Source organism: Eschrichtius robustus, chromosome 16, assembly GCF_028021215.1.
Source record: "Eschrichtius robustus isolate mEscRob2 chromosome 16, mEscRob2.pri, whole genome shotgun sequence".
Lineage (NCBI taxonomy): Eukaryota > Metazoa > Chordata > Mammalia > Artiodactyla > Eschrichtiidae > Eschrichtius > Eschrichtius robustus.
The window spans coordinates 87,244,231-87,270,484 of NC_090839.1; the positions used below are offsets into that span (position 1 = coordinate 87,244,231).

The window sequence follows — 26,254 nt, forward strand, 5'->3', positions numbered from 1 at the left end:
ACCACGCGCTGGCCCAGCCGTCCCGCCCGCCTAGGTGTGTGCCCGGCGCTCGCTCCCGGCCCCGCGGCTCTGCACAGCGCGCCGGGTTCCGCGGGCCTCCGAAGCGCTCGGCCCCAGCCCCCGATCTCCTCCTCCCGCCTCCCGGTCCGACGGGTGCAGGGAACCCGGCCACCGGCTCCGGACCCCTCGCGCCCTGGGCTGAGCGGGCGACGCAGCCGCGCGGCGCGCCCCGCCCAGCCATCCCGCGGGCGCGCGCACGCAGGCAGGCGTGGAGCTGCACGGCCCGGGCGCGCGCAGGGCCGGGCCGGCACGACGGCGGGAGCGCGCGCGGCTCCGGGAGGCGGTGGCGGCGGCGGAAGCGGCGAGGGCGGCGGGCGTCCGGCTCTGAGGTGGTGGCGGCGGCGGCGGCGGCTCCGGACTGGGCTCGGCTGGGAGCGAGCGAGGGTCGGGGGCGCCGGGTCGAGCGCCGATCCCCCGGCTCGACCATCCGCCAGCCGCCCAGACGCCTGGGCCGCGGAGTTTGTGTCCCGGCTCGGACCCCGGCGCCCAGCCCGGAGCCGTAACCTTGAGGCGGCGGCGGCGGGGCCGGGCCGGGCCGGGCCGGGGGGCGGCAGCGCTGGATCCGCGGCTGCCCGATCGTTGGCGGGAGATGTCGAACCCCGGGACGCGCAGGAACGGCTCCAGCATCAAGATCCGTCTGACAGGTACGGCCGGCGGGAGGCCCCCGCCGACACCCGGCGCCCACTCGCACCCCGCACGGCCCCTCAGCAGCCCCGGAATTTCCCGCAGGGCGCCCTGGGGAAGTGGCCCTCCCCCACGCCGGCCGTTGTCCCAGGACCTGGTAGCCCCCCTCGGCGAGTGCCCCTCGCTGCTCCCTCCCGGCCCCGCCCCCTCGCTTCTCCCCGGCCCCGCCCCCCCGCTTCTCACCCCCATCCGCCCTCTCGCTTCCCTCCTTTCCCCCCCACCTGCCCCCTCGCTTCTCCCCTCCTGGTCCCCCTCCGTTTCACCCTCTCCATCCTTCTCGCTCCCCTCCCTGTCCCCCCCCCACCCAGGCCTCTCGCTTCCCCCCTCCTGGCCCCGCCCCCTCACTTCTCCCCTCCTGGACCCCCTCCGTCTCCCTCCCCTCCATCCTCCTCGCTCCCTTCCTTCTCCCTCTAGCCCCTCGCTTCTCCTCTCCTGGCCCCGCCCCCCGCTTCTCAACCCCTTCCTCCCCCTGGATTTCTTCCCTCTCCCCTCACCTGCCCCCTCTCTTTTCCCTCTCGGTCCCGCCCCTCGCTTCTCGCCACCTTCCCATTCTCTGGCTCTTCCCTATCTCTCCCCCCACCTGCCCCCTCGCTTCTCCCCTCCCGGCCTTGCCTCTCGCTTCTCCCTCCAGGTCTCCCCCCACCCACCCACCCACTGACTTCTCACCCCCTCCCTCATCCGTTCTCTTGCTTTCCCCACCCCCCACTTGCCCCCTTGCTTCTCCCCTCCGGGCCCCGCCCCTTTCTTCTCTTCAGCCCCGCCCCCTCACTTTCCCCTAAACTCCGCCCCTCATTTTCTACCTAGTCCCGCCCCCGCTTATCTCCCAGCCCCGCCCCCTTGCTTCTGTCTGGCGGCCTCCACCCTTTCCTTCAGCCTCGAATTCCTGAATCCTATCTCGTAGCTTCTCCCGGTCCTGTTCTCACTTCCCCTCTGGTCCAGACCTCTTCAGTCTAGTCCACTTCCTTTCTCTCTCAGGCCAGGCCACTACCTACTCTTGACTGTGCTTCTTCAGTTCTTTCCTTTACCGTCACCCCTCTCCCACCCGCCAGCATCCTTGAAAAACCTCCCCCCCCCCCGCCCGCACCCCACGCACACTCTGGAGGCTTTGGCAGCTGCACTAACGCAGACTCCTTGATTCACTCTCATTGAGTCTTCAATGAAATGCCCGTGTCTCCTAGGTGGCTCATAGTGCAACCTTCAAGGGTGAGCGCGAAGCTCTGCTCTGGGCCTGCGACGTGGTGGTTCGGGTGTGTGTAGCTGCCAGCGGTGTCTGTCGGCTTGCCCCTCGCTAGCGGGCTCCAGAGATCCTGGACCAGTCTGCACCCTCATCTGCTCTTTCTCGCTCTCCCCACTCCTGCGGGTCTGCTGCCCCGTCTTCCGGTTTAAATTCACACCTGAGGCCAGATTGTAGTGTTACAAATACGGTTCTGCTGGGGGACTTTCCAAACGTGAATATTTCCCGCTCTGGAAAGGAAATAAAAAGTTCAGGCTAATCCCTGTTGGGGATTTTCCCCTGGATTTTTCTGTTCAGTGACTGGTCTGATGATGACTTCAAAGTCAGTCTGGTCAGATTCTTTGAAAAAGAGAATGATCATTTTGGACACTTTATGGCAAATGCATGGCCCTCAGTTATTGGTGAAATCCCCGAAAACAGCAATGGGTGATTTTTTTTTTTTCAAACGAAAATTTCCTCTGAGAGTTCTTAGTTGTTGCATGATCCATTTTTTGTTTCAAGGAAAGGGAGATAGTTTTTTTTGTATAAAGATGTCAGATCAGGTTATGACCAGATAATACAATCAGATCAGATAATGATTTGCACCCAAACCCAGACCCTGGTTTTGTAAGTAACAAGTATATCCCAGGGATCTTTGTTTCTGGAGAAACCTAATTCTTTATTGCGGGGCTGGTAGGAAACTCTCACTCCCTATGTAGATACAGTATATACAGTCTTATTTTAATGGTTACATAAAAGCCACGTTTTTGACTTTGTAATGCTTGTGAAACTTTAATTACTGACAACTTTCATTTGGTTCTCATTTACAGTGTAATCTATAATTGACATCAGATTGGTTTCAGTTTTCTTGTTAAAAGCAGAAGTAACTGATTTTGTGAGTTGGGGTAGAAATGTGATTAATGCTTTAGAAGGGCTAGGTTTTAATTACAACGTTTGTGTCAGGTGTATTTATATATTAATCAAGCCTAGTTGGCAGGTCTGGATGTGAGCCTTTTCCTCCTGGAGTGGAGGTTTTGTCCTTCCTCCCAAATTATTTTTGGACTCAGAAATTTAGATGTCATAGATGCAGAAATGCTTTAAGGAGTTTTTGGATGGTGTTTGCTATCGCAGGATCAGGTGATGAGTGTTCTTTCCAGAACGCCTTTTCCCTTTCCCCCAGCTGATGTAATTCATGATCTGAGGGGTTTTGTGAGTGTGGTCCTCCCTGCAGCGAGGTGGAGAATTTAGCGTTGATTGCAGACACACTTGATGCCAGTTGTCTGATGAACATTAATTTACGTGGAAACGTCAGAACTAGATATTTTGTTGGCGGTAGAACAGGTTTTGGCTTCATCTTTGAGCTTGTCGGGGGGAGTTTGAAATCTCTGCACTTCTGGCATCTTGGGAAGCCATCTTTCAAGAGGTGTGTACTTTTGTTACAGGTTTCAGAGTTTATTTCCCTGTGTGATATTTGAAAAAATGATTTTTTAAAACGAGGGCTGTTCTAACCAGTCAGCGAATACCACACAGGGCACACACAGTTCAATGGAAAGTATGAAGACATTGGATTATAAAAGAGTATTTAGAACTTTGGTGTCCACAGTTGTATTAGGTGGTTGGTGGGTTTAGAATTAGGAGACTTGATTCTGGTAAGATCAGCCATTAACTGCATGATATAGAACAAATTAACCTTTCTGGGTTCTCAGTTTCCTAATATATAAAATGAAATTTCAACTCCATTATAACGTTCTTTCCTTCTCGAGGATATGTCAATTTGCCTATTTATTCCAAATTACCGTTTGCTTATGCTTGCTTTTGTTAAGTCTCAGTCCTGATATTCAGAATTTGTGCTAAAACACAGCCCTCCTGTTTGATTTATGTCAAGCATTACTTTTGTCTATTGGTTACGTTTATGATTTCTTTTTTTCCCCTTCCTCTGGAACCCTTTTTGTTTTTGAAAACTATTGGGTCGTATGTTGCACTGCTTTGGAAAGCTGGCCTAAACTAGTAGAAGAATGTGTGAGTCTTTATATTGAAATGACTATGATTTTAATGAATGTCTTTGTGGTATTTTAACAGGAAAATCATTTTTAAATGGTTTCAGTAGGTTTGGAGCATAATATGTACAAAATCAAGTGATCTTGGTTGAAGAGCATTATCTTGCAGACATTGTAGAGTCCCCTGGCAAATCAAACACTTTGGAAACATTTTTATTTTAAATTCAAGCAGGATTTGCAAAAACTTTGTTCTTACATGGTACGCAAATGAATCCCAGATACGTTATTTAGGTCACTTTGGTAAAAGAATGGAATTTTGAGCTCAGGGTTCCACAGTGCTCTTCAAACAAATTAAATTTTATTCCAATGTTAACCAGTTAGTTGGAATACCAAATGCCTAAACTTTTTCTTTGGTGCTTTTATGCCTTGAATACTCTCAGATCTCCTTGTGTTTTTATATTTTTTGGAGTGTGACTGTATATCGGGAAGGGAGAAAAATTCTAATTCCAAGTAGAGAAGGGGAAACCTTCTTGATAGCCTATGGAAATGGAAACTATTTTTAGAGTTATAGCACATGTAATGTAAGGCTGACTTTTTTTTGGCATCCAGATGATGCAGCTTGGAGAGAAGTAGTTTGTAGTCATAGCTGTTTCTGACATTAATTGATCAATCACAGGTGACCCTAATTGATTTGAAATAGGTTTTTCTTAAGAAAGATGAAGAAATCTGTGCAGATGTTGCCTGTGTCAGTTTGTACCTGACTTATGTAAGGCGGGCAGAACTCTTGTTTTAACAACTGGAACTGTGATAAGAAGAAATAAGTCATCACTGTTTACCCAACATTCACCCTCCACCTGAGTTTGCCTAACATTTTCCTTAGGGTCTGCCTCAAGCTCATGAAGGTGCAGTCAAGGTACTTCTTTGAGCCGAATCATCTAAGGATGTGGGATGGGCTAGATCAAATGCTACTGCAAAACTTATACTGCAGTTATACTTTAAAAGCAATAACCCTCTGCCAAGTACACGTTCTGGTATTGATTTTTTGGGGAAAATATTTATTTGGCTGCTTGGGGTCTTAGTGGCAGCACACGCGGAATCGAGCACGGAGTCTTAACCACTGGACCACCAGGGAAGTCCCTCTCATGTTGATTTTGTGATTTGGTCACATCTGTGCTGTCTTAAGAAAAACCTTCCCCCCCCCCCCCCCCCCCGCCCTCAAATCCATTAAAAAAGAATCTTCTTGACCCACCTAACTGGCTTGAGAAATGAACTATTTCGTATGCTCTATCTCTCTGTATTTTTATAGTAGTTGTGATTTATCAAACTAGCATTTTTTATTTCAATCCTATTTCTTTGTCAGTTCAAAAACTCCTATTTTTGCAAACATGAAAGTTGTGTCTGAACTTCAGGTTTTTTCTTCTCTTCTGCAGACTTTCCTTTTCTGTTTGGCCACATTGGCCGGTTCTAATGTGGAACATAGGGTGACGGGGAGGGTCCTGGGCCCTGAGTCACTTGTGAAGAAGTATTTCCTCCTGAATTAAAAAAAAGAAAGACTGACCCATAATATTTCAACATCAGCTCACTGATCCAGTTCACTAGCCTGGCTGCTCGGTAACATGTTTGTGGGCACTGGTTAAAAGTTAAAATAGCTGAATCGTGCATTTTATTGAGTACTCAGAGCAAAAAGGAAGTTCAAAAAACCTTCTGAAATGGATGAAGTAATTTGGTGTCTGTGCCATGCTCTGATTTTCTGGGTGAGAAACCCTAACTTTTAGGGTTCTCACTTAAATCAATTTTTTGTTATTTCAAAACCATTTCAGTGGCTAAATGCTTTTAAACAAAGAGTTCGTAAAAAATACATGGGTTTGTTATGTTTGTTTTTTGTTTTTTTGTCACCGAACAACTCAAATGACTAGTTTGCTTGTTGTTTTGTAAGTGAATTTTATTGAGAGAAAGCCCCTCACTTAAATTGGCTAGTTGTCCGCCGCATCTAGCTGCCCAAAGTCCCTAAGGCCATTCTAGTTGAGAGCTGTCGAGCTCTCTCGAAAAATACCAAAAGCTCATAACCCTGTGAATCAGACATATCTTCTTTTTAAAATGTTAGAATTCCTGTTGTGTCTACAGATGAAATCGAGTCCATTTAGATACTTAAACTAAGTGAAATGTTGTTTCCATATTTCTAGATTAAAGGGAAAAAAATCCTCTTATTGTCTTAAAACAAGGCTTAAATAATGCACAATCAGTGCGTCTGGTGATGGCCCCACTCTGTAATTCCAGCTGTGTTCACCTCCATTGCAGCTGAAAGGAATTCTAATTGGCTGAGGAATGTCGGCAGCATCATGTATCACGGAGAACGGACCTATTATGCTGGCTGCTGGGTGATTCATTTCAGATGTTTTAGGCTCCTGAGTCCAACTTGGAGGTTGCTTACAGGGAGTCTGGAAGAGAATGTTGTGAAGCTGTAGCGGGGGTGAGGGGGTTGTAGAAGGCAGCCTGCTTTCTTCTTTGTACTTTGGGCATCTGCTCAATTCTCTAAAGGCCTTGGTGCTTTCTTGTGGCTTAACCACCGGATTGGGACTCAGAAGGTCTGATTTTATTTCTAACTCCCAAAAGCGCCACAGTGAAGAAAGGGGGTGGGTGGAGTTATAACCTATTTGTGACTCAGTCTTCCTATCTGTAATGGGAGGTACCTGCCTTTTTATATCAGGCGAGGACTTGATACGGATTAAATATTTTGATGAGTAGTTTTGAATTATTTCTAGAGTAGACAGTGTAAATCCAAAGTCATAGATTCCTGTTATTTCTTACTCCTAAATAATCACGTAAGTGCTAAAGCTAGTGATGTATTTGACACTGAAGAAAATCAATGGAATCTATTGATAAACATGGAAAAATAATACTCAAGAATGAACTGTTAAATTCTCTATGCATTCAGAAAGTTCCTTAGAGAAGTAGTGTCACGAGCCAAAGCCAGCATCATTTTTAATTGTGAAACCTTGGAAGCATTCCCATTAAAATCAGGAGCAACACAGGGATATACACTGTTACAATTGTTATGAACTAGAGATAGACATCAGAAAGCAAAATTCCTATTGTTTGCAGGCAGTATGATTTTATATCTTTTAAAATCCAAAAGCAGCAGCTGAAAAACAGTTATAAACCATAAAAAAACTTTAGTAGTTGGATAGAAAATTTCTCCATGGAAAAATAAAATGGATAAAAATCGATAGCCAAAGACAAACTAGGAAAAACAATTTGTAATCTATATATTATGAAAGTCAAGCTTGTTTAATATGTAAAGAGCTTTCACAATCAATTAGAAAAAGGCCAATAACCTATTTGGCAAAGGATGTGGACAATTCACAGAAAAGAATGAAAATGGATTCCAAGCATGTGAAAAGACACTCAGCCCTATTCACTCCAAACAAAATACCAGTTAAAACTAAGGGTGAGGGACTTCCCTGGTGGTGCAGTGGTTAAGAATCCGCCTGCCAGTGAAGGGGACACAGGTTCGAGCCCTGGTCCGGGAAGATCCCACATGCCGCGGAGCAACTAAGCCCGTGCACCTAGAGCCCGTGCTCCGCAACAAGAGAAGCTACCGCAATGAGAAGCCCCTGCACCGCAACTAGAGAAAAGCCCGCGTGCAGCAGCGAAGACCCAACACAGCCAAAAAAACCCCAAACAAACAAGAAACAAAAAACTAAGGGTGAAACAGTTTGTCATCTAGCAGATTGGCAGAGACTAGAGTTTGAAAATATGTCATGATGACAAAGGTGTGGAAAAGCAGAAACTTTTACACTGTTGGTTGAGAATATAAATTGGCACAATATAGTAAGAAGGGCAGTCTGGTATCAGATAATAAATGTATACATCTTTTGATCTGACAGTTCTGCCCTTAGGAATTTTTCTTACAGATACAGTCACACATTTATGTAAAGGCTTATGTGCAAAGTCATTGTAGCACTGTTTGAAATTGTAAAAGACTGAAAACAAATATGCGTTAATAGAGAACTAGTTAAATCAATTATGGTATATCCCCAGGGAGGCGTAGCTGTTTAAAAGAATAAGATAGTGCTTTGTATTCTGATATGGAATATTCTCCAAGGTATGTTATTGAGTGGGGGAAAAGCATGATTCAGAAGAGTGGAAATTGTACATACTATTTGAGTAATAAAACAAAATAAAGATAAAAGGGAAATTTATAGATCTATCTGCATAGATATTACTGGAAGGATTCTGTCGAAATATTGATTGTGATTTCCTCTGGGGAGGAAAACTGGGGTTGAGGGTCCAGATGAGAGAGAGAGACTTGGTTTTATTGTATTCCTTTTACTATTTCATCTCCCCTCCTGCCGCCTTTCTCCCCCCCACCCCTTGAGCATGTATTGCTTTTCAACAATTAAAAATGTTAAAAACAAACAAAAAAAGAATCTACAACTCTTAAGAAGAAAAGAGTTTCTTAGAGCAACTAGTAGATTAATTGCTGATTGTAATTGTTTTCAAATATAGGTGTTCTGAAAATGCAAATTGTGCCAACTGTATTTTAAAGGGCTAAAATAGCATCTAAGGGTATATATCCATGTTTATATGTATTTCCTCACTAGAGAGTAAAATACATTGCATACATTGCAGGTCTGAACAGACATTTTCCCAGAGAATATGTTCATTCTGATACTGAGAATACTCCCCCAAAACAAATGCCCTTGTTCTAGCATATTAAAAACTTATTCCAGCCTGAATGATCCTTTCCAGATTCAGGAATCTAATCCTACTTAGACCTACTTTTTATAGAGAGCCTCTTGAAAGACTGGGGTCTTGATTCTGAATAATAGTGCTGGTTTATATCATTTATTTGGAATGTCACTTGGGGTTATCTCCGACCTGTTTTTGTAAAATAACCTCCTCCCTAAAGTGGGATAAAAATGTTAACTTGCATAAGCCAGCAATAATAATTTGGTATATTTCCCAAGTATTTATAATCAATAGGTTTATTCTGAACTTTTAAAAAGGCCTGTTTGTTAATTTTAGTGGTGCCTAAAGAAGAAATATTGATATCTGACTCTGTAGAAGTAGACAAAGTTACAGCCACATGTAATTTGTTGCCTTTTTATTCTCTTAGATCTTTGGGATCAAAATCTTAGTTTTACTGTATTGTATTTCTACATATATTACCTACAAATCATAGGTCTGATGATTGCTTGATGGGTGTTCGTACGTATGAGTAGTAGTAATGCCTTATATTGTACGGTGTTTCATAGTTTCCAGAGAGTTCTCATAAACATTTCCTCACCTGAGACAAGATACAAGCCAGCCTCAAAAAGTTTTTGTTTTTTTTTTTTTTTTTGGTTTGTTGCTTTTTAAATGTGTTTTTGTTTCTAGGTTAAAAAAATAGCATGCAATTTGTTTTAGTCTTTAAAAACACATTTTACAGGAGAGAAAGGATAGTTTCTCTTGTCCTAAATGGATAATCATTTCACGGGCCGATACAAAAATTCTCAGAAGCACGCTTAATCCAACTATAATAAATTCGTATGCTTTACAATAATCAATACTCATGTGCAGAAGGCCTGCATGTACTTATGGGATGTTGATTTAACTCTTGTTAGTCTTTCCTGAGGATAATCCACACTCACAAAATTAGACAAGTTTTTTTTGGGGGTGCGGTAAGGTAGCATTTTTTTCTCCACAATTATTTGAGGTTGGAAACATGACATTCTTCTTCTCCCCCAAACATGCCTAGTAGACTAAGCTTAACGTGTCCAAAACAGTCTTCTTGATCCCCTCTCCCCAGAAACCTTTCTCTCTAACGGTCATCCCCACTTCATTAAATCTACCCAGTTGCCCAAACCAAAAAACGACCCTCATTGTCATTCTTCATATCTAATTTATCCTCAAGTCCTCTCATTTCTGTCACCACAGTTCATCTGGAATGTGTCTCCTCTGGAATGTGTCTCCCCTTCATGTCCATTGCCCTCATCCTAGTTCCAGCTGCCACCATCATCAACTCTTGCTTGGACAGCTGCTGCTTGCCCTTTTTTATTCCAGTGTTACTTGTAACCAAAACCATCCAGCTGCAGTATTATTTATTTCTCTATTTCAACGATGTTAACTAATTTATGACAAAAGTCCTTGCTTGGGGAAATCCTCAAGTGGAGATGGAAAGAGACTGGCTGACATTGCCCTTGCTCCCGGCCAGTGTGGCTCCTTCACTCCTGCTTCTATGTTCACTGCCTCCGGCTTCAGCTCCAGGAGCCTTGGTGAGGATGTCCAGTTGTCTCTGTCAGGGTTACATGGAGCGTCTCTTGGTCTGATGATTGAGGGATGGCCAGTGACAAGTTGAATTGTGTACAACGGTGGAGCGGGATCAGGAAACCCGATTGAAGACTACGATTTGAAAGAGTGAAGAATGGGAAACATATAGTCTCTGTGGTCCAGAGCACACGTTACCTTCTCCTGTACAAGAAAAGCACGTTGGCTGCCTCTGGATAACTCACAATTTGATCACCCCCCCGCAGTCATTCCCCAGGTGCTCTGACCCTAGTCTGGCCCATCGTTGTGATGTCTTCAACCATTCGGCTGTTCAGACCAAAAACTTCGGTGTCCTCCTTGGTTTTCTTCTCCCTCATCCTCTAGAAGTTGTCAGTTCTGCCTCACGTACCATCTCCTGCATCTTTCTACTTCTCTCCATCTTCACTTTTACCGCCCTAGTCCGAGGCATTGTCACCTCTCGTTGGATGCTTGCAATAGTCTTCCAAATGGTCTCCCTGCTTCTGTATATTGAAATATCATATACACACAGAAAAAGGCAGTGTACGGTTTGTTGATATTTTATAAGCTGAACACACTTGTGTAACTATATCTTAGATCAGCGGTTCTCAACTGTGGAGTGATTTGGTCCACCAAGGGACTTTTGGCAATGTCTAGAGACATTTTTGGTCATTACTACTTTGTGGGTGTTACTAGCACGTAGTGGATAAAGGCCAGGAATGCTGCCAAACATCCTACAATGCACCAGACAGACCCCCACAGCAAAGAATTATCCAGTCCAAAATGTCAGTAGTGCTGGAGAAACTCTGATCTAGATCAAGAAATAGAATATTCCCAGTATCTGGAATACCCACAAGCTACCTTCCCAGTTTCTACCCCCCACCCCCAAAGATAATCACTGTCGTGTTGTAACAGCCTGCTTTTGAACTTCATGTTAATGGCACCATACAGCAGGCATTCTTCTGTGACTGACCTCTTCAACATTACATTTGTGAAATTCACCCATATTATTGTGTGGTTGTACATTATTCATCCTTTTTGCGGTAGAGTATTACATTATGTCAAACTAAATATAATCGATCCCTTTACCAGTTGACAGGCAATTGGGTAATTTCTAGTTTTGGCTGTTATGAATAGTGCTGCTATAAACATCTGAGTGTGTGTCTTCTGGCGAGAATATATATGCATTTCTGTTAGGTGTATACTTAAGAATGGATTTGCTGGGTCATATGGAGTAGGCATATGTTCAACTTTAACAAAACTGCCAAACAGTTTTCCAAAGTGGTTGTACCAATTTACATTCCCACGGGCAGTGTGTGAGAGTTCCAGTTGCTCCATATTGTTGCCAATCTTGGTGTTTTCTTTTTTCTTTTAACCCTTTTGGTGAGTGCAGCATAATATCACATTGTGATTCTGCTTCTGCTTTCACTTTTCTCCAATCCATATCTTAAATGGAAGCCTAAGACATCTTTTCTTTTTAACTTTTTTTTTTCTTTTTTCTTTCTTTTTTTTTTAGGTAAGGTAGAGGTTTGGTGTAAGCATCGTAAGCTAAGGTTTTTTCCTCTCCAAAGAAACAATTTTCACACCCTTCTAGGCAATATAATTGAGAATGAATGACCTACCCTAGTGTGTGTCAGAATCACCTGTGAGTTGTTAAATTTCAGATTGCTAGGGCCACCCTCAGCCACTAGCAAATACATGTTTATATTAAAAAATCTAGGTCTGTATTTGGATGTAATGTGAAAAAGGTTAAAAATTTTTTAGTCAGAAACCTTAAAAACCTGTTTCTATGAATAATTTCTAATTTATTACGTAGGTAATATTTTGTCTACATACCAGGTTTCCTTCCTGAGATCTCCTGTGTAGGTTCAGACTTGTTTTCTTTGCAAATAACTAGTACTGTATTAAAATAATATCAACAGAGAATCGTATAGACTTATATATTACAAACCTAAATTCAATATTTTTGGTCCAAAAAGAAATAGATGCACACTCTTCACACAATTGCCACGTGAGTTCTATCTATTTAATCTTTTATTGTCATAAACACATTTGTTCTCCCTAAAGCCCCAAATAAAGTGACTTGCATTTTGTGAGTCAAATATTATGAGTATTATCTTAGGATTTGTTTAAATGTGATTTGGGCATGCTTTTAGCTTTCTTATTTATTTACTTACCTAAATTGAGGTATAATTGCCATATAACACTGTATCGATTTCAGGCGTACAATATAATGATTTGATATTTGTAGACACTGAAATGATCACCACAGTAAGTCTAGTTAACACCCATCACCTTACGCAGTTACAAAAAAATTTTTTTGATGAGAACTTTTAAGACCTCCTCTCTTAGCAACTTTCAAATTTGCAAAATATTTTTAACTTTTAATTGAAGTAACTGTAGATTCACAGGAAGTTGCAAAGAAATGTACAGGGGGGTCTGTGTACCCTTTACTATGCCTCTCCCATTTTTAACATCATGCGTACCTATGGTATGATATCACAACAAACTGACGGTCAACACTGGTACAATCCACAGGTCAGATTTCACCAATTGTATGTGCAGATTTGTATAACCACCACCACAATCGAGATGCAGGGCTGTGCTGTGTTGTCCTTGGTGCTCTCCCTTTAAAGGCACATCCACCCCTTCCCCATCCCTGGGACCCCTGGCAATCACTACTCTGTTCGCCATCTCAAACTCTTTTCAAAGCAGAAATTAGATCATGTCATTCCCTTCTTTAAAGTCCTCCAGTGGCTTCCTACTCAGTGCCTGTCTCTAGGCAGCAGACACCCAGCCGTAACACATGGCAAGCTTGTTCCTGCTTTAGGGATTTTGCCTGAGTTATTCCTTTATTTTTCTCTTTTCTTCCTCTTCTTCTGTGTCTCGTTGTTGTCTTCTTTTTTGATGAAATGCTCGAATGCTCTTCCCTTGATTTTTTTTTGTTTCCATGGCTGGTCCTTCTTGTCATTCAATTCCCAGTCCAAGTGTCACCTCCTCAGGAAGACCTTTCCTGACCACCCCATTGAAGTAGCTCCCTCACTGTCACAGCAGCCTTACTTCCTAACCAGCAATCGTCACTTCGTGATATTTTTGTTGGGTGTTGGTATAACAGCTAGCTGTCCAGTCGACCGGATTTTCTCTCTGCTCCTAGTATGTAAGTTCCATGAAGCCCGCGGCCTTGCTTACAGACGTCTTGTTTATGCCTGTGTTCCCACTGAACGTTGCTTGGTACACAGTGGTGTTCACGAACACTCGCTGGTTGAAAGAATTAATGACCTTCTTGTAGATTGGGTTCCATGGCCACATCTGAGTTGGACACTGGAGGACACCCCTCTTGGGGGCAGTGTTTGTGGGTTGCTTCTTTTTGGCCACAGAGTGAGATAGGGGCTGGGAACTGGGCAATCACAGCCTGCTGTCAGATCAGCTTGGGAGGTCTGTGACCATATGACACCCCAAAACCTAGTCTGCTCCTGGACTTTGGGCAATTCCAGGGGTTTGAACCAAAGCCTGAAATGTTCCCAAGTCTAGAATTTGGCCCATCTCCATAACGTTTGGTTTCCTCGTTTTCTCCTTTGCTTTTCCCTCAGGGCTGTTGGAAATAAGTGGTTGGATGGAGGGACATCATGAATTTGTCCCTTGCCCATGGGATGTTTTGCAGTAACATCTCGAATGATGTTTCCCATTTTCAGGCTGAGAATACCTCACAAGGGTGTTTGGGGGATGCCTGGGGGTCAGGATTCTTTTGCCCACCCTATCCCACAGGCTTATCTCTTGCCAAGGCTACCACTTCCCTCCCTCTCTTTATCCTGTTTTCTCTCTTAAAATCTCTCGGTCCCCTTGGATTGCGATTTGAAGCAGAAAGGCCCTCTTTTAGCAAAGGCATATTTTCCTCCCTTTTCGTTTTGTCTCCTCAAAGATCCTTACTAAATGCTGTGAGTAGTCGGAACCTTTCCGTATCTTGCATCTTTCCTATTGAGTGCCTTAATGCTCTTTGTAGTCTTGGTGGGCACAACAGGCCACAGGCCACAGCCTGATTGTTTCTTTTCTCAAAGATAGTTAAATGCTCAGGCTGGGTTCATGGGGTGTTCATTGAATTTTACCCTGTCTCCTTTCTTCAGCCAATTTCACATTTTTACTTCTGTCTTGTATTTACAATACCACACTTCCTGATACTGATTTTTTATTAGTTTTAAAAAACAGAATGCTTTCAGATGTAAGTAGCAGAAAACCTAGCTTAAATTGTCTCAATAGAAAGGATTCCCTTCAGTAAATTAACAGCAAAGTGCAAAAGTAGTTCCAGTGGCATGGCAAGGACCTGGTTTTCCCATTTCTCAGTGCTGTGACCTCAGACCATTCTTGGCTGTCCCTTCCCCTTGTGTTCCAAAGGTAGGACGTGGCTACCAGCAGCTCCCATGGCTATTTGCTTCTGGCTTTAACTAGCAGAGATGTTAAGAGAACACTTCCCCAGTAGCTCATGCCTAGAGTAGAAGTTCTGGAGTTGAATCTTCTTGTCTGATTGGCCTAATTTGGGTCACGTGTCCATCTCTGAGCCAACCACTGGCTAGGATGATGGGAATTAGGGTCCATCTTGGAATCCAGTAATGGTGTTAAGTCTCACCCAACATATAGGACTAGGACATTTGAGGGAACAGGAAAAGAAATGCTAGGAAGGCAACCAACAAATAAGTAGACAATACCATTTAATGAACTTCTGAAAAAAAAGAATGCCCTCTTTGTAGGAGTGTGAATTAAAAGATGTAGTTTTGTAGAAGTGCCAAACATTTTTGCCAGGTGTTAGGAATGGTAGCTTTATATGCGAACTTACCCCAACAAATTTCATTGTCGATTTGTATTATAGAATGTTTCTGGTTTGTTGTATAGTGTTGTTTTATTTGGGACTATTTCAATACTGATTTAAATAAAATTTAGGTACAGAGCATAGGAATACATTCTTATATCATTTCTCTAGAGATAACAGAATATTTTTAAGGAAGAAAAATACATGTTAATTATAAATTGAATTCAGGATGTATAAAAAGAGAAAAAATTGGCTTTTATGCAAGAGTATAATTTTTCTCAGAAAGGTGATTACCAACCCTTCCTTATAGTAAAGGCTTTGAATTAATAATTAATATCTGTTCTTGATATCTGGAGCTCTGTATTTTTACTCCTATATTCCTTAAAAAAAAAAAAAAAAAAGTGCTTAGAAGATGCTTGGCTGGGCTTCGAACCCATGCTCCGAGGCATTGTTGGCTCTCTCAGACCCTCAAGCTCTGCCCTCTGTGGAGTCAGTGAGGCCGGGTGGTTAAGAGCTGGACTGGGGCCAACTTGTGCCTTTAGACAAGTGACCTCATCTCTTAGTTTCCCCAGCTATAAAAATGGGGAAAATAATTGAAGCCACATCAGAGTATTGTGAGTATTAAATAAAATAATCCACTGATTATTAAAGTATTAATTAAAATAATCCACTAATAATCCACTAAGACACTGCAATCCAATAATGCAGTGTCTGGTACACAGTGTTCAATACATGTTAGCTAATATTAACGTTGTCGTATTTCGGTGACTCTAAGATGACTTTGATTGAAAGTCACACCATTGTTTTATATACCACTAAAAAAGAAACACCAGCATTTACACTACAATATGATTCATTTGAAGATTTCGGAGACGTTAAAATATGAAGAAATGTGTCTTAGAATCAATGATATATGGTATTACGGCTGCCTCTGACTTGAAAGTCCTGGAAATTGTTTGTATACCCACAAATTAATGCCATCCGTCTTCAGTTTAAACATGACACAGTGGGATCTAAAGTTTCCTTTCCTTTTTGTTTTTGTCCTAAACATATATTGTATTTGGCCTCACATGTTGCAATATTGGCAATTTCATAATTACTAATTCATTACGTAGGTTGAATAGCGGATGCTACAAGACCCACGATAGGCTTTGCAAACTTGGGTTATTTGCTTTTCTTCAGTGATTTAGAAAGAAATTTGAGATACATTTTTGGAATCATTAATATTGGTTGACTAAACCTATTTGGAAGCTCAAGGCAGGTTAAATGATAGTGCACATTACCTTTTAGAAAAGCACAGGTTGTAGGCAGAAAGCCAGCTTAGGAAAGCGCCTCTGATACACCCAAACACATTCAGTTTAGAAAGCGTAATATTGCTGTTTGAAAGAAATGTGTGGTAGTTGATTTTCCACTAAAATATAAATGCGGACAGTATATTGTAGAACTTGAGAGACAGTCACAGACTATTTAAGTACCAACTTGGTGTAGTAAAAAGTAGCTATGTAATATGCTTAGCATAAATTTAGAAGTAAAACCCATAAGGATATCACATAACTCGATAGAGTGCTATTTCTCTTGGAAATTCTCTGGTATTTAGAGTGTTGCGAATGGGGTAGTATAAGCCTATTTGTTTTGTTTTTTTTAAGGCCCGTTCTTGATATTAAAATTGAAATGAATGATAGAAGGCTTTTCGGAGACTTGACCTAACTGTTTACTTATTGCATTATTTATGGCTTACTTCATCAGCTGAATGTCAGCAGGATTCTACTCTTGTTGACGACAGCTGAGTGAGTGGAGCAGATGTGCTGTTGCGTTACCTTGTCACAGCCCCAGAGGCAGTCCCCTGGCACATCTGGCACATGAAGTATTTAAATGTTATTTGAGGGTGTTGATCATGATTTTGGCGAAGACTGTATCTCAGTGCAGTCCATATTTTAATGCATTCTGAAACAGCAGTGTTGTTCTCTTTCGGGGAACCCAGGAGACTTTGTTTGCTGTATTTTGTATAGAATTCAGCGTAACAGTACCAAAAATAACACTTTTATTTTAGAAAAGGAGGTTTACTTTAGAAAATAAAGGGTACTTAAATTGAAATAACAGGAAAATTATTTCCAAAAGCAGACATTTGATCGGCTTCAGTACTTTTCTCATCACCTACATAGTAGTGATGTTTATATTTAGAATAGAGAGAAGCCAGTGCCAGATCTCTCAGCAAGGCTTTACTAAAGGATGTGATTATGTCAGTGTTACTCCAGGTGTTTAATTTCAGGCAGTGTGAGTCAAGGATCTAGTGTTTCTTATGTTAGAATAGAATCAGGACTTGATTCAGACAGAAAAAATCCCCAAACAAGCCATTAATTTGAAGTGTATAAATCACAGCCTAAAAATGATTTTAGTTAGAGTTTTAAAATAGGTGACCCATGCATGTAATATAAGAGGGCACCCACTTTACACCCATACAGTGTAACGTATGCACTACTGTTTTAAGACAATTAGTGTGAGTGTGTGCGTGTGTTTTTTTGTATGATTGAGCCCATTCATCGTAAGTCTAAACTCGTTAGAAATAATGTACCCATGTAGACTAGCAAAATAGTATGTAGATGTGATCTCAGTTGTAAATAGAAAAATCTAATTCAATAAACTCTGTATCACCCCCTCAAAAAAAAAAAAAAAAGAGGGCACCCATTAAAAATGCCTTTTCCTCCTCCCTGCCCCTTGCCAACCATCTTGCTTCCAGAGAGGCAGCAATTATTACCATGGTATTATTAATTTCTCTAGTAGCATTCTTCCAGAGGTTTTCTGTTCCCTTTTCTCTATCTCTTCCTCTCTCTTTCTTGTTAACACAGGTGACAGCATACTATATGCACTGTTGTACACCTTGCTTCTTTCACGTCATCAGGGACCGCTCTACCTTTGGAGCTCCAGAGCTGCCTCTGTGGCAGAAACAGCGCTGCTCAATGACTGTCCTTGTGCCCTTCAACTTTTCCCAGCTGCCTGGAGGTTATGTGGCACCACGTGATTGATTCTGGCTAGTGAATCGTGAGGTTATGTGGCACCACGTGATTGATTCTGGCTAGTGAACCGTGAGAAGCAGTGATCTGTCTCACTCGGGGGCCAAAGCCATAAGCACCTCCAGCTCTACCATGGAGCACCCTGAACCGTGTGTGTATCATATGGGGGGAGATCCCCCATCAGCCTGGGTCCCTGAATGATTATGTGGAGCAGAGGGTCCTCTTCTGCCCTGGCCTGAGCCCCAGACCCAGGCTATGTTGGATAAAATAGTGATAGCAAGGAATAAACCTCTGTTTCTACCTCATATCAGCCTCTCCTGATGGATGTAGCCTGGTTCTTAACAGCTCTGAAATGCATAACACTTGAAGGAACCCAGTTCAGAGTATCTGATAGTTTGTTAAAGAATAAAAGGGCTTCTAATTAAAGAATCATCTTTTTAAATAAACAAATACCAGAGAAAAACATTTTACCCCAGTGTATTACTACAAAATGCAGCATATCTATCTATCTCTGTAGTATTTTTTTTTTTTTTGAGGAATATATACCTATTGACATATATGAAGAAGAAATATGCATTTTATTATTTTAATGAGGCTTGATTATTTAACATTGAAGTCCATAATTTTCACATTCGAATTTGATATTGATTTTCTAGTCAGATTACTTCTAAAGGAAGATAAGCCTCAAGCCATCTATACTAGCTTTACTCATTGTTAAGCATGATGCTTAAGGATGAGAGGCGCATTGCAGAAATATAGTCATCTCTGCCAGGAACCTAACGGTACCTAGGGAAGTGAGACGTTCTCTAGAAACAGTTAAGCTCAGTAAGAGAAGTGCCAGATTGAACAGGAAGCTCCTTGTGGGCCAGAGAAGCGCAGCTGCTGGGCAGGCCCCATTTGAAGTGGCTCTGGAAAGATCTGGATGGGGAGAGGGACCATGCGGTAATAGCACGTGCAGAGACAGGTGAAATGGAGCAAGAGTGTGGCCTTTTTGAAGGTCAGACTGAAGTAAGAGATGCCAGACAGGTGGAGGGCGTGGAGGACTCCGGCTGCCGTGGTAACCTGGATGGGGGTGGGGTCTGGGTAGCAGTGGTCAGACGTCAGAGAGGTTTGATCAGGAAGTGAGTTGATAAATTCTAATTTCTGAGGCCTGCTGTGTACCAGGGACTCCTGTGCGCAGAGGGCAGCACGGGGTCCAGTGAATGGACTATGTGGTGGCTGAGAGCCCGGGCGAGGGAGGCCTGGGTTCCAATCCTGGCTTTGCCACTTACTTGCTGTGGAAAGTGCTGGGAAGGGTGCGCAGGGTAAGTGCTTAGAGAACATTAGTTGTGATGCCAACTGCCGCCGCAGCTTGGGAAGGAGCTTGGTAACAGTGAGAACTGTCTAATGAGGGAGTAATTAGAGGGGTCTCATTCTTTGGAGACCCCTTCACAAAGTAGTTAGTGCTGAGTTACAGTGTTTATGCAAATGCTGGATGATAGTCTTTCTAGGGTGCTTGATGAGGGATCCTTCGTTGGGGCCAGGTTTAGACTACATGGTCTTCAGAGATTTTTTTTTTTTTTAAATAAATTTATTTTATTTATTTATTTATTTTACTTATTTATTTTTGGCTGCGTTGGGTCTTCATTGCTGCGTGCGGGCTTTCTCTAGTTGCGGCGAGTGGGGGCTACTCTTCATTGCGGTGCGAGGACTTCTCATTGCGGTGGCTTCTCTTGTTGCAGAGCATGGCTCTAGGCGCACGGGCTTCAGTAGTTGTGGCTCGCGGGCTCTATAGCACAGGCTTATTAGTTGTGGCACATGAACTTAGTTGCTCCACGGCATGTGGGATCTTCCCAGACCAGGGCTCGAACCCGTGTCCCCTGCATTGGCAGGCAGATTCTTAACCACCGTGCCACCAGGGAAGCCCCTTCAGAGTTTCTTTTAACCAATGTTTATTGAATAACTACTATGTGCTAGGTTGTCTGGCAAGTAGCATAGTGGACGTTCCAAAGGGTTAGAGGCCAGAGGAAGGAAATACATACTGTTTATGCAGTCTCTGCATTGTTCCAAAGCTGACATCAGATTCCCTACTTAGCCCTAGAAAAACCTTCCCAGCCAGAGGAGATACGAAGGGGCTGTGAAGGGAGTGGAGTGTTGTAAGTTCTAAATGATGTTGGATTCCCTGGCGGTCCAGTGGTTAGGACTCGGCAGTGGGCGCTTTCACTGCCGGGGCTGGGGTTCAATCCCTTGTTCCCCCAAGCCGCGCAGCGCAGAGCAGCCAAAAAAACAAACAGACAAACAAAAATACACTAAATGAGGTTGGGCATCCTGATAAAATACTGTGGGCATTCAGGTGTTTGTGTAGTGGGTTTTTAAAAAAATTTGTTTGTTTTTTGGACACTGGGCCTCCTTCCATTTACAGTCAGGTACTGTTTAAAATCTTTTTGCAGGCAAAGGAGGTCAAACGTAAAGCGCATGGGAGGGAATTGCACCTTGGTAGGTGGCAGACCCCGTGGAAGGTCCTGTCCTGTTTCCCTTCCCTTTACTCTGCCCTGGATCACATAGGCTGGGGCTGGGCAAACTTCACTGCCAAAGTTTGGAATCTCTCCCAAAATATTCTAGAATGAGTGTCTGCCAAGTGCTGGCTTTAAAGCATCAGTGTTGGGATGTCATTCTTTGGAGTGCCCCTTCTGTCCTGTGGCCTTTTTTATAGAAATGAGGTCAGGTATGCAAACTGCGTGCCGTGGAACTAAGGAGATCCCTGTGCGCAGAGTATGGCTTTTGGAGCCCAGCTGACCTGGGTTTCAGTTCCAGCTTCGCTGCTCAGGAGCTGGGTGACCTTAGGGAATAATAATCAAGATATCTGTCCATTTCTGGCTTTTTACTACTTGCCAGGCGGACACTATGCTAAGCAGTTTTCATGAGGTCTGTTTCCTCCTCTCAATAAACTTACCGGGGAGGTACGAGTCTTGTCCCCATTTTGGAGATGGTGGAGTGCAGAGAAGTCAGCCAAGCCAGTTCGACTACATACCAGTGGCCTTGGGCAAATCACACCTTTCATCTTTCAGCGCAGACAGTACCCACCTCCTAAGGTTGTTGCCAGGAGGAAATGCAGTAACCAGGTGCCCAGTGTATGGTAGGGGCTACCTCGCCTAAGGCTTCACTGAGGATCTAGTAACAGGACTAAAGTCTAATTGCTCTGTTACTTTGCATCTTACTTTACAAGTTGGTGTCAACGTTGTTTCTGAATCTGGTTCTTTTCCTTTTTGTCTCCAAATTAAGGCCTTCGTTAAACATCACTCCGTGAGGAACTCCCACCTTCCACTGACCTTCCCGGAAAGCGATCACTTCAGGGGTTGTTATATGGAGGGGGAGATGGCCCTGGCGTTATTGTGACACAGATGAGTAACAATATAAAAAGCAAAGAGTATATTTGTTCTCCCCAAATTTCCACCACCTCTTACCAACCTAAGATTTCGTTTTTATTAGCCGTTTCCTCCTTGGCCTATACCCCTGTTGATTATTTACTAGACATCAGCATCAACTGTGCCTTATTATTATTTATCACATATATATTACTGAAATGTTACTCTGTTATTACGATTCCACGGAAAAAATAAATAAATTTCTGGTGACTTCCAGAAGCTTGCACATTCTTGGTTTAGGCTAAGCCGGTGCTGTTTTTCTAATTGGTTTGGCCCCCAGGTCTCCCCACCACCCTCTCTCTGTGAAAGAACTTGGCATTCTGTTCAGTGTCATGAAGCCGGTTGTCGCTCTGAGATGGAGCGTTCTGTAGTTTCACGTAATCTGTCTATGAACTCACGAACCAAGCGTAGGAGAGAATTTGCCAGTACGGCTAATTGTTGGGTCTTGGAGACATTTTGAACAGCACCCAAACACAACACCAGAGGTGGTCCAAAAGACACACGAGAAATGATGTGAAATGCTGATTCTGTAAAAAAGATGTATGGTGAATGTCAGTGTGACTGAGTCGGTCTTTTTAGTAGTGCAGGGACCAGGACATTAACGTTTCAAAAACACTAAAAAACGGGTCATTCTAGTTGTTTTCATTGTGTCCTAACGGTATAAAGCCCCTACTGAGGTGACACCGTAAAAGAAACATGCCCAGTGGCACAGAGAGTGGGACTTCTTCCCCTCCCCTCCCTCCTTCCCGCAGGGAGTAGGTACTATTGGGGGCTCTTTTGAACAGTGATTTCCCCCTGAAGTTTGAGGAGCTTTCCTTGGGTGTGGTGCTTCCCTCCACCATCTGTATAGTTTCCAGCCTGCTATGATTTTATCTCTCAGCAATGTTCCAGGAGGTTTTAGTGAAAATATAAAACTGCCAAACCGCCTATCAAATGGAGTTTGAAAAGAGACCTCTTGGGAAAGGACAGACTGAGTATTCTAAGTGGTCTACGATCCAAAGCATTTCCTGGGTTGAGTGTTTATCAAGGCTGAGCTTTACTTCCAAACTAAGCTTGAGAAGAATCTGGGACTGCTTCCCAGCTGATTGGGGGCGGGGAGAAGAGGAGGACGCAAATCTGAAGGAACGAAGGAAATCTCACTCTCTGTTTGTCTCTTACGCAGTTATCTGCTGAAATCTGTCTAGAGGTACGGCTTGCAGGATAGAACCAGTTTTGGAGCATGAAGTAGAGGATGAGGCTGTCAAATGTTAATTTTAAAGTTACATATAATATTTTAATTTTATTTTGGGAATGGAACGTTGGAGAAGATGAGCTTTTAAATGGCTCAGCCTTACTCTTCAAGGTTAAAAAAATGCATAGAGAAGAGCATTATCTCCCTGTTAATTGTCGTTAATCTCAAATCATACCAGTTTTGTTTTCTTTCTTTTTTTTTTGTTTTTTGTTTTTGTTTTTTGCTGTGTCTCTTATCATCTTAGAGTTCAAGGTCTAAATTGACACATTTGGGAAGAGTAAGGTGTTGGGAAGGTAGTACTGGTGAGTAAGTAGATGGTTTTTCCTTCCTGTCTGACTCAGTGTTAGAGAACTTGTTTTCAGACAGTATATTGATTTCAATACCTCGATGCCAGATTCTATCATGACAGACATCCTGGTATGTAGAGTAGTTCCTTGCTCTCTTAGTAGAAACCTTATAAAGAAAACCTGTCTCCCTTGTTTCACTGTTTCTTTCCCTACAAAAGTTTTTGTAGTCACTACTCCTTTATCGAGAATTAAGATGGTGGTGGTACCAGAAGAAAATTTCTTTGGGCTGAATAGTTCCAGCTTCACTTCCCTCAATGATGACACTTTTTTTTTTTGACACATTTTTATGTATTTTAAAGTTGTTGATTCCGCCCCCCCACCCCCACCCACCCACCGCCCCGCTATGCTGCTGGGCATGTGGGTTCCCTAGCTGAAGAGGCTGGCATTCTTGGTGAAAGACTTCAATCTACATTTAGCTTCCTTTCAGAGGTTTCATAGAATACTTCCTTAAATGAAGTCACAGACTACAAAAGCTGCTGCTACGTGGGGCTTCCAGGTTTGTTATTTTTTTCTGCTCTAGAAATAAAGAAGCAGGGCAGGAAGGACCAGCTCTCACTCCCAGCTGCTCCAGGAGGTTCTGCAGTTGTAGCCAGAATCGCTAGCAGCCTCTGTAATGAACTTAAAGATGAGAAGATTTGGTGGTAATCTGGCAGAAATGGGAAACAGTCATGAGTCTGAGGGAGTATGGGTGAAACAAGCCCTTTGTTTGGGTTGTATTGTAGGTTGTAGGTGGTAGTGGATACCGATAGGACTTCTTTCTGTCTGACACCTGTCAGTGTACCTGGAGACTCATTAGCCATGAATTAAAGCAGTATATTTACTTTGGGGGGTTACGTGATACAAACGGAAGGTCTTCAGAATCAAGAGAAAGAGTTGAAAATAGGCCTTTGGACTGTAATTGTAATCATGGGTGTTTTATACAATCTGTCTTTCTTCTGGAATTACAGAAAAGGTCTTTTCAAGAAGGTTCCTTTCGGTATGGAGAACTCCCTTACCTGTCAGTGCCTGACTGAGGAGCCCAGGTTGAGACCTTAAGTGGGAGGAAAAAGGAGCCCAGGTTTCCTGCCCCGAGGGAGTCAGGGGTCCTAAGGACGGCTTGCTGTCACAGACTCAGACAGCCTTTCAGCTTCTTATGTAAGCATCACGCTGTTTATATAATCTTCCATTTGGGAAATGTGTAATTATACTCTAAAAAAGTATTCCAATATCTGTCATTGTTAGATAACCACTTGTAGAATCTCATTCCCAGTTGTTTTCCACCCCCAGCATGGATCAACAACCTTTCCATAAGCATATTGTCATTATATAAGCACCCCTTTATTTAAATATGTATTCTTTTAAAAAGGTTAATTTGTTTTCTTGGGGGAAAGGTAATATATAATGTGCACTTTTAAATTGTACAAGAGGGCTTGTTTTGAAAAGGAAGGCCCTCCACACCTACCCTCGCCCTCAAATTCTCTTCCCCAGGGACAATTCACCAGTAACAAGTTCTTGTGAATGTTTGCGAAGACATGTTAGGTAAAAATGCTTATATGTATATTCTTCCTCTACCCTGCCCCTACACACCTTTTTCAAAGGGAGACCATATTGTTCACAGTCTTGCTTTTTTCACTAAATAACGCATCTTGGAGAGCTTCCCATATCAGTATAGAGAGAGTTGCCTCATTCTTTTTTTTTTAATTGAAGTAAAATTCACTGTGTATGATTCAGCAGCTTTTAGTACATTACCAGTGTTGTACAACCATCACCCCAAAAAGAAACCCGGTACCCATTAAGCAGTCATTCTCCATTCCCCCAGCCCTAGCCCTGACAACAACCAATCCGCTTTTTGGCTAAGACTTTGCCTATTGTGGGCATTTTATGGAATCATACAATATGTGGCCTTTTGTGTCTGGCTTCTTTCACTTGGCATAATGTTTTCCGGGTTTATTCGTGTTGTAGTGTATGTCAGTACTTCATTCATTTTTATGGCAGAATAATATTTCATCATATGGATGTAGTACATTTTGTTTATCTATTCATTGGTTGATGAACATTTGGATTGTTTCCGTTTTTTGGCTATTATGAATAATGCTGCTGTGAACATTCGTGTCCAGGTTTCTGTATGACCACGTGTTTCAGTGCTTTTCGGTATATACTTAGGAGTAGAAATGCTGGGTCATATGCAATTCTATGTTTAAATTTTAAGGAACTGGTAAACTGTTTTCCACAGTGATTGCATAATTTTACCATCCCACCAGCGGTGTGTGAGCGTTCCAATTTCTCCATATCCTAGCCAACATATGAATTTTAGGATGAGCTTGTCCATTTCTGTAAAAAAGGCAGTTGAGGTTTTGATAGGAATGCCTTTGAATCTGTAGATCCATTTTGGGGATTGTTGCCATCTTAACATTATTAAATATTACAGTCCATAAACATGGGATTTTTTCTATTTATTTAGGTCTCTAAAAAAATTTTTTTTTTAATTTTTATTTATTTATTTATTTATTATTTTTGGCTGTGTTGGGTCTAAGTTTCTGTGCGAGGGCTTTCTCTAGTTGCGGCGAGTGGGGTCCACTCTTCATCGCGGTGCGCGGGCCTCTCACTGTCGCGGCCTCTCCTGTTGCTGAGCACAGGCTCCAGACGCGCAGGCTCAGTAGTTGTGGCTCACGGGCCCAGCTGCTCCGCGGCACGTGGGATCTTCCCAGACCAGGGCTCGAACCGGTGTCCCCTGCATTGGCAGGCAGATTCTCAACCACTGCGCCACCAGGGAAGCCCTTAAAAATTTTTATAACAATGTATTGTAGTTTTCAGTGTATAGGTCTTACACTTCTTTGGTTAAATTTATTGCTAACTATTCTTTCTAATGCTAATGTAAATGGAATTGTCTTCTTAATTTTATTTTTGGATGTCCATTGCTAGTGTATAGAAGTCCAACTGATATTAGAATGCTGATCTTATATTCTGCAATTTTGCAGAGCTCATTTATTAGCTCTAATAGTTTTAATGTGGATTCTTTAGAGTTTTCTGTATATAAGGTTATGCCATTTCTGAAGAGAGAGTTTTACTTCTTCCTTTCCAATCCGGATGCCCTTTATCTGGCAAGAGCAGCCATTCTAGTCTTACTCCTGTTATTAGGGGGAAACCATTCAGTCTTTGACCACTAAGTATGATGTTAGCTGTGGGTTTTTCATAGATGCCCTTTATCTAGTTGAGCAAGTTCCCTTCTGTTCCTAGTTTATTGAGTATTTTTGTTTGTT

General features: G+C 42.8%; 1 protein-coding gene across 3 annotated transcripts in view; it reads left to right on the forward strand.

Moving 5' to 3' along the window:
- The first annotated feature begins 367 nt into the window (after positions 1-367).
- The window catches only part of SMURF1 (SMAD specific E3 ubiquitin protein ligase 1), a 100,515-nt gene continuing 74,628 nt past the window's right edge, over positions 368-26,254 (forward strand). For all 3 annotated transcript variants that reach the window (XM_068565224.1, XM_068565222.1, XM_068565223.1), the window contains exon 1: positions 368-704. In XM_068565224.1, the coding sequence (XP_068421325.1) occupies positions 650-704 (55 nt within the window). In that variant the 5' untranslated portion in view covers positions 368-649. The remainder of the gene's footprint in view (positions 705-26,254) is intronic.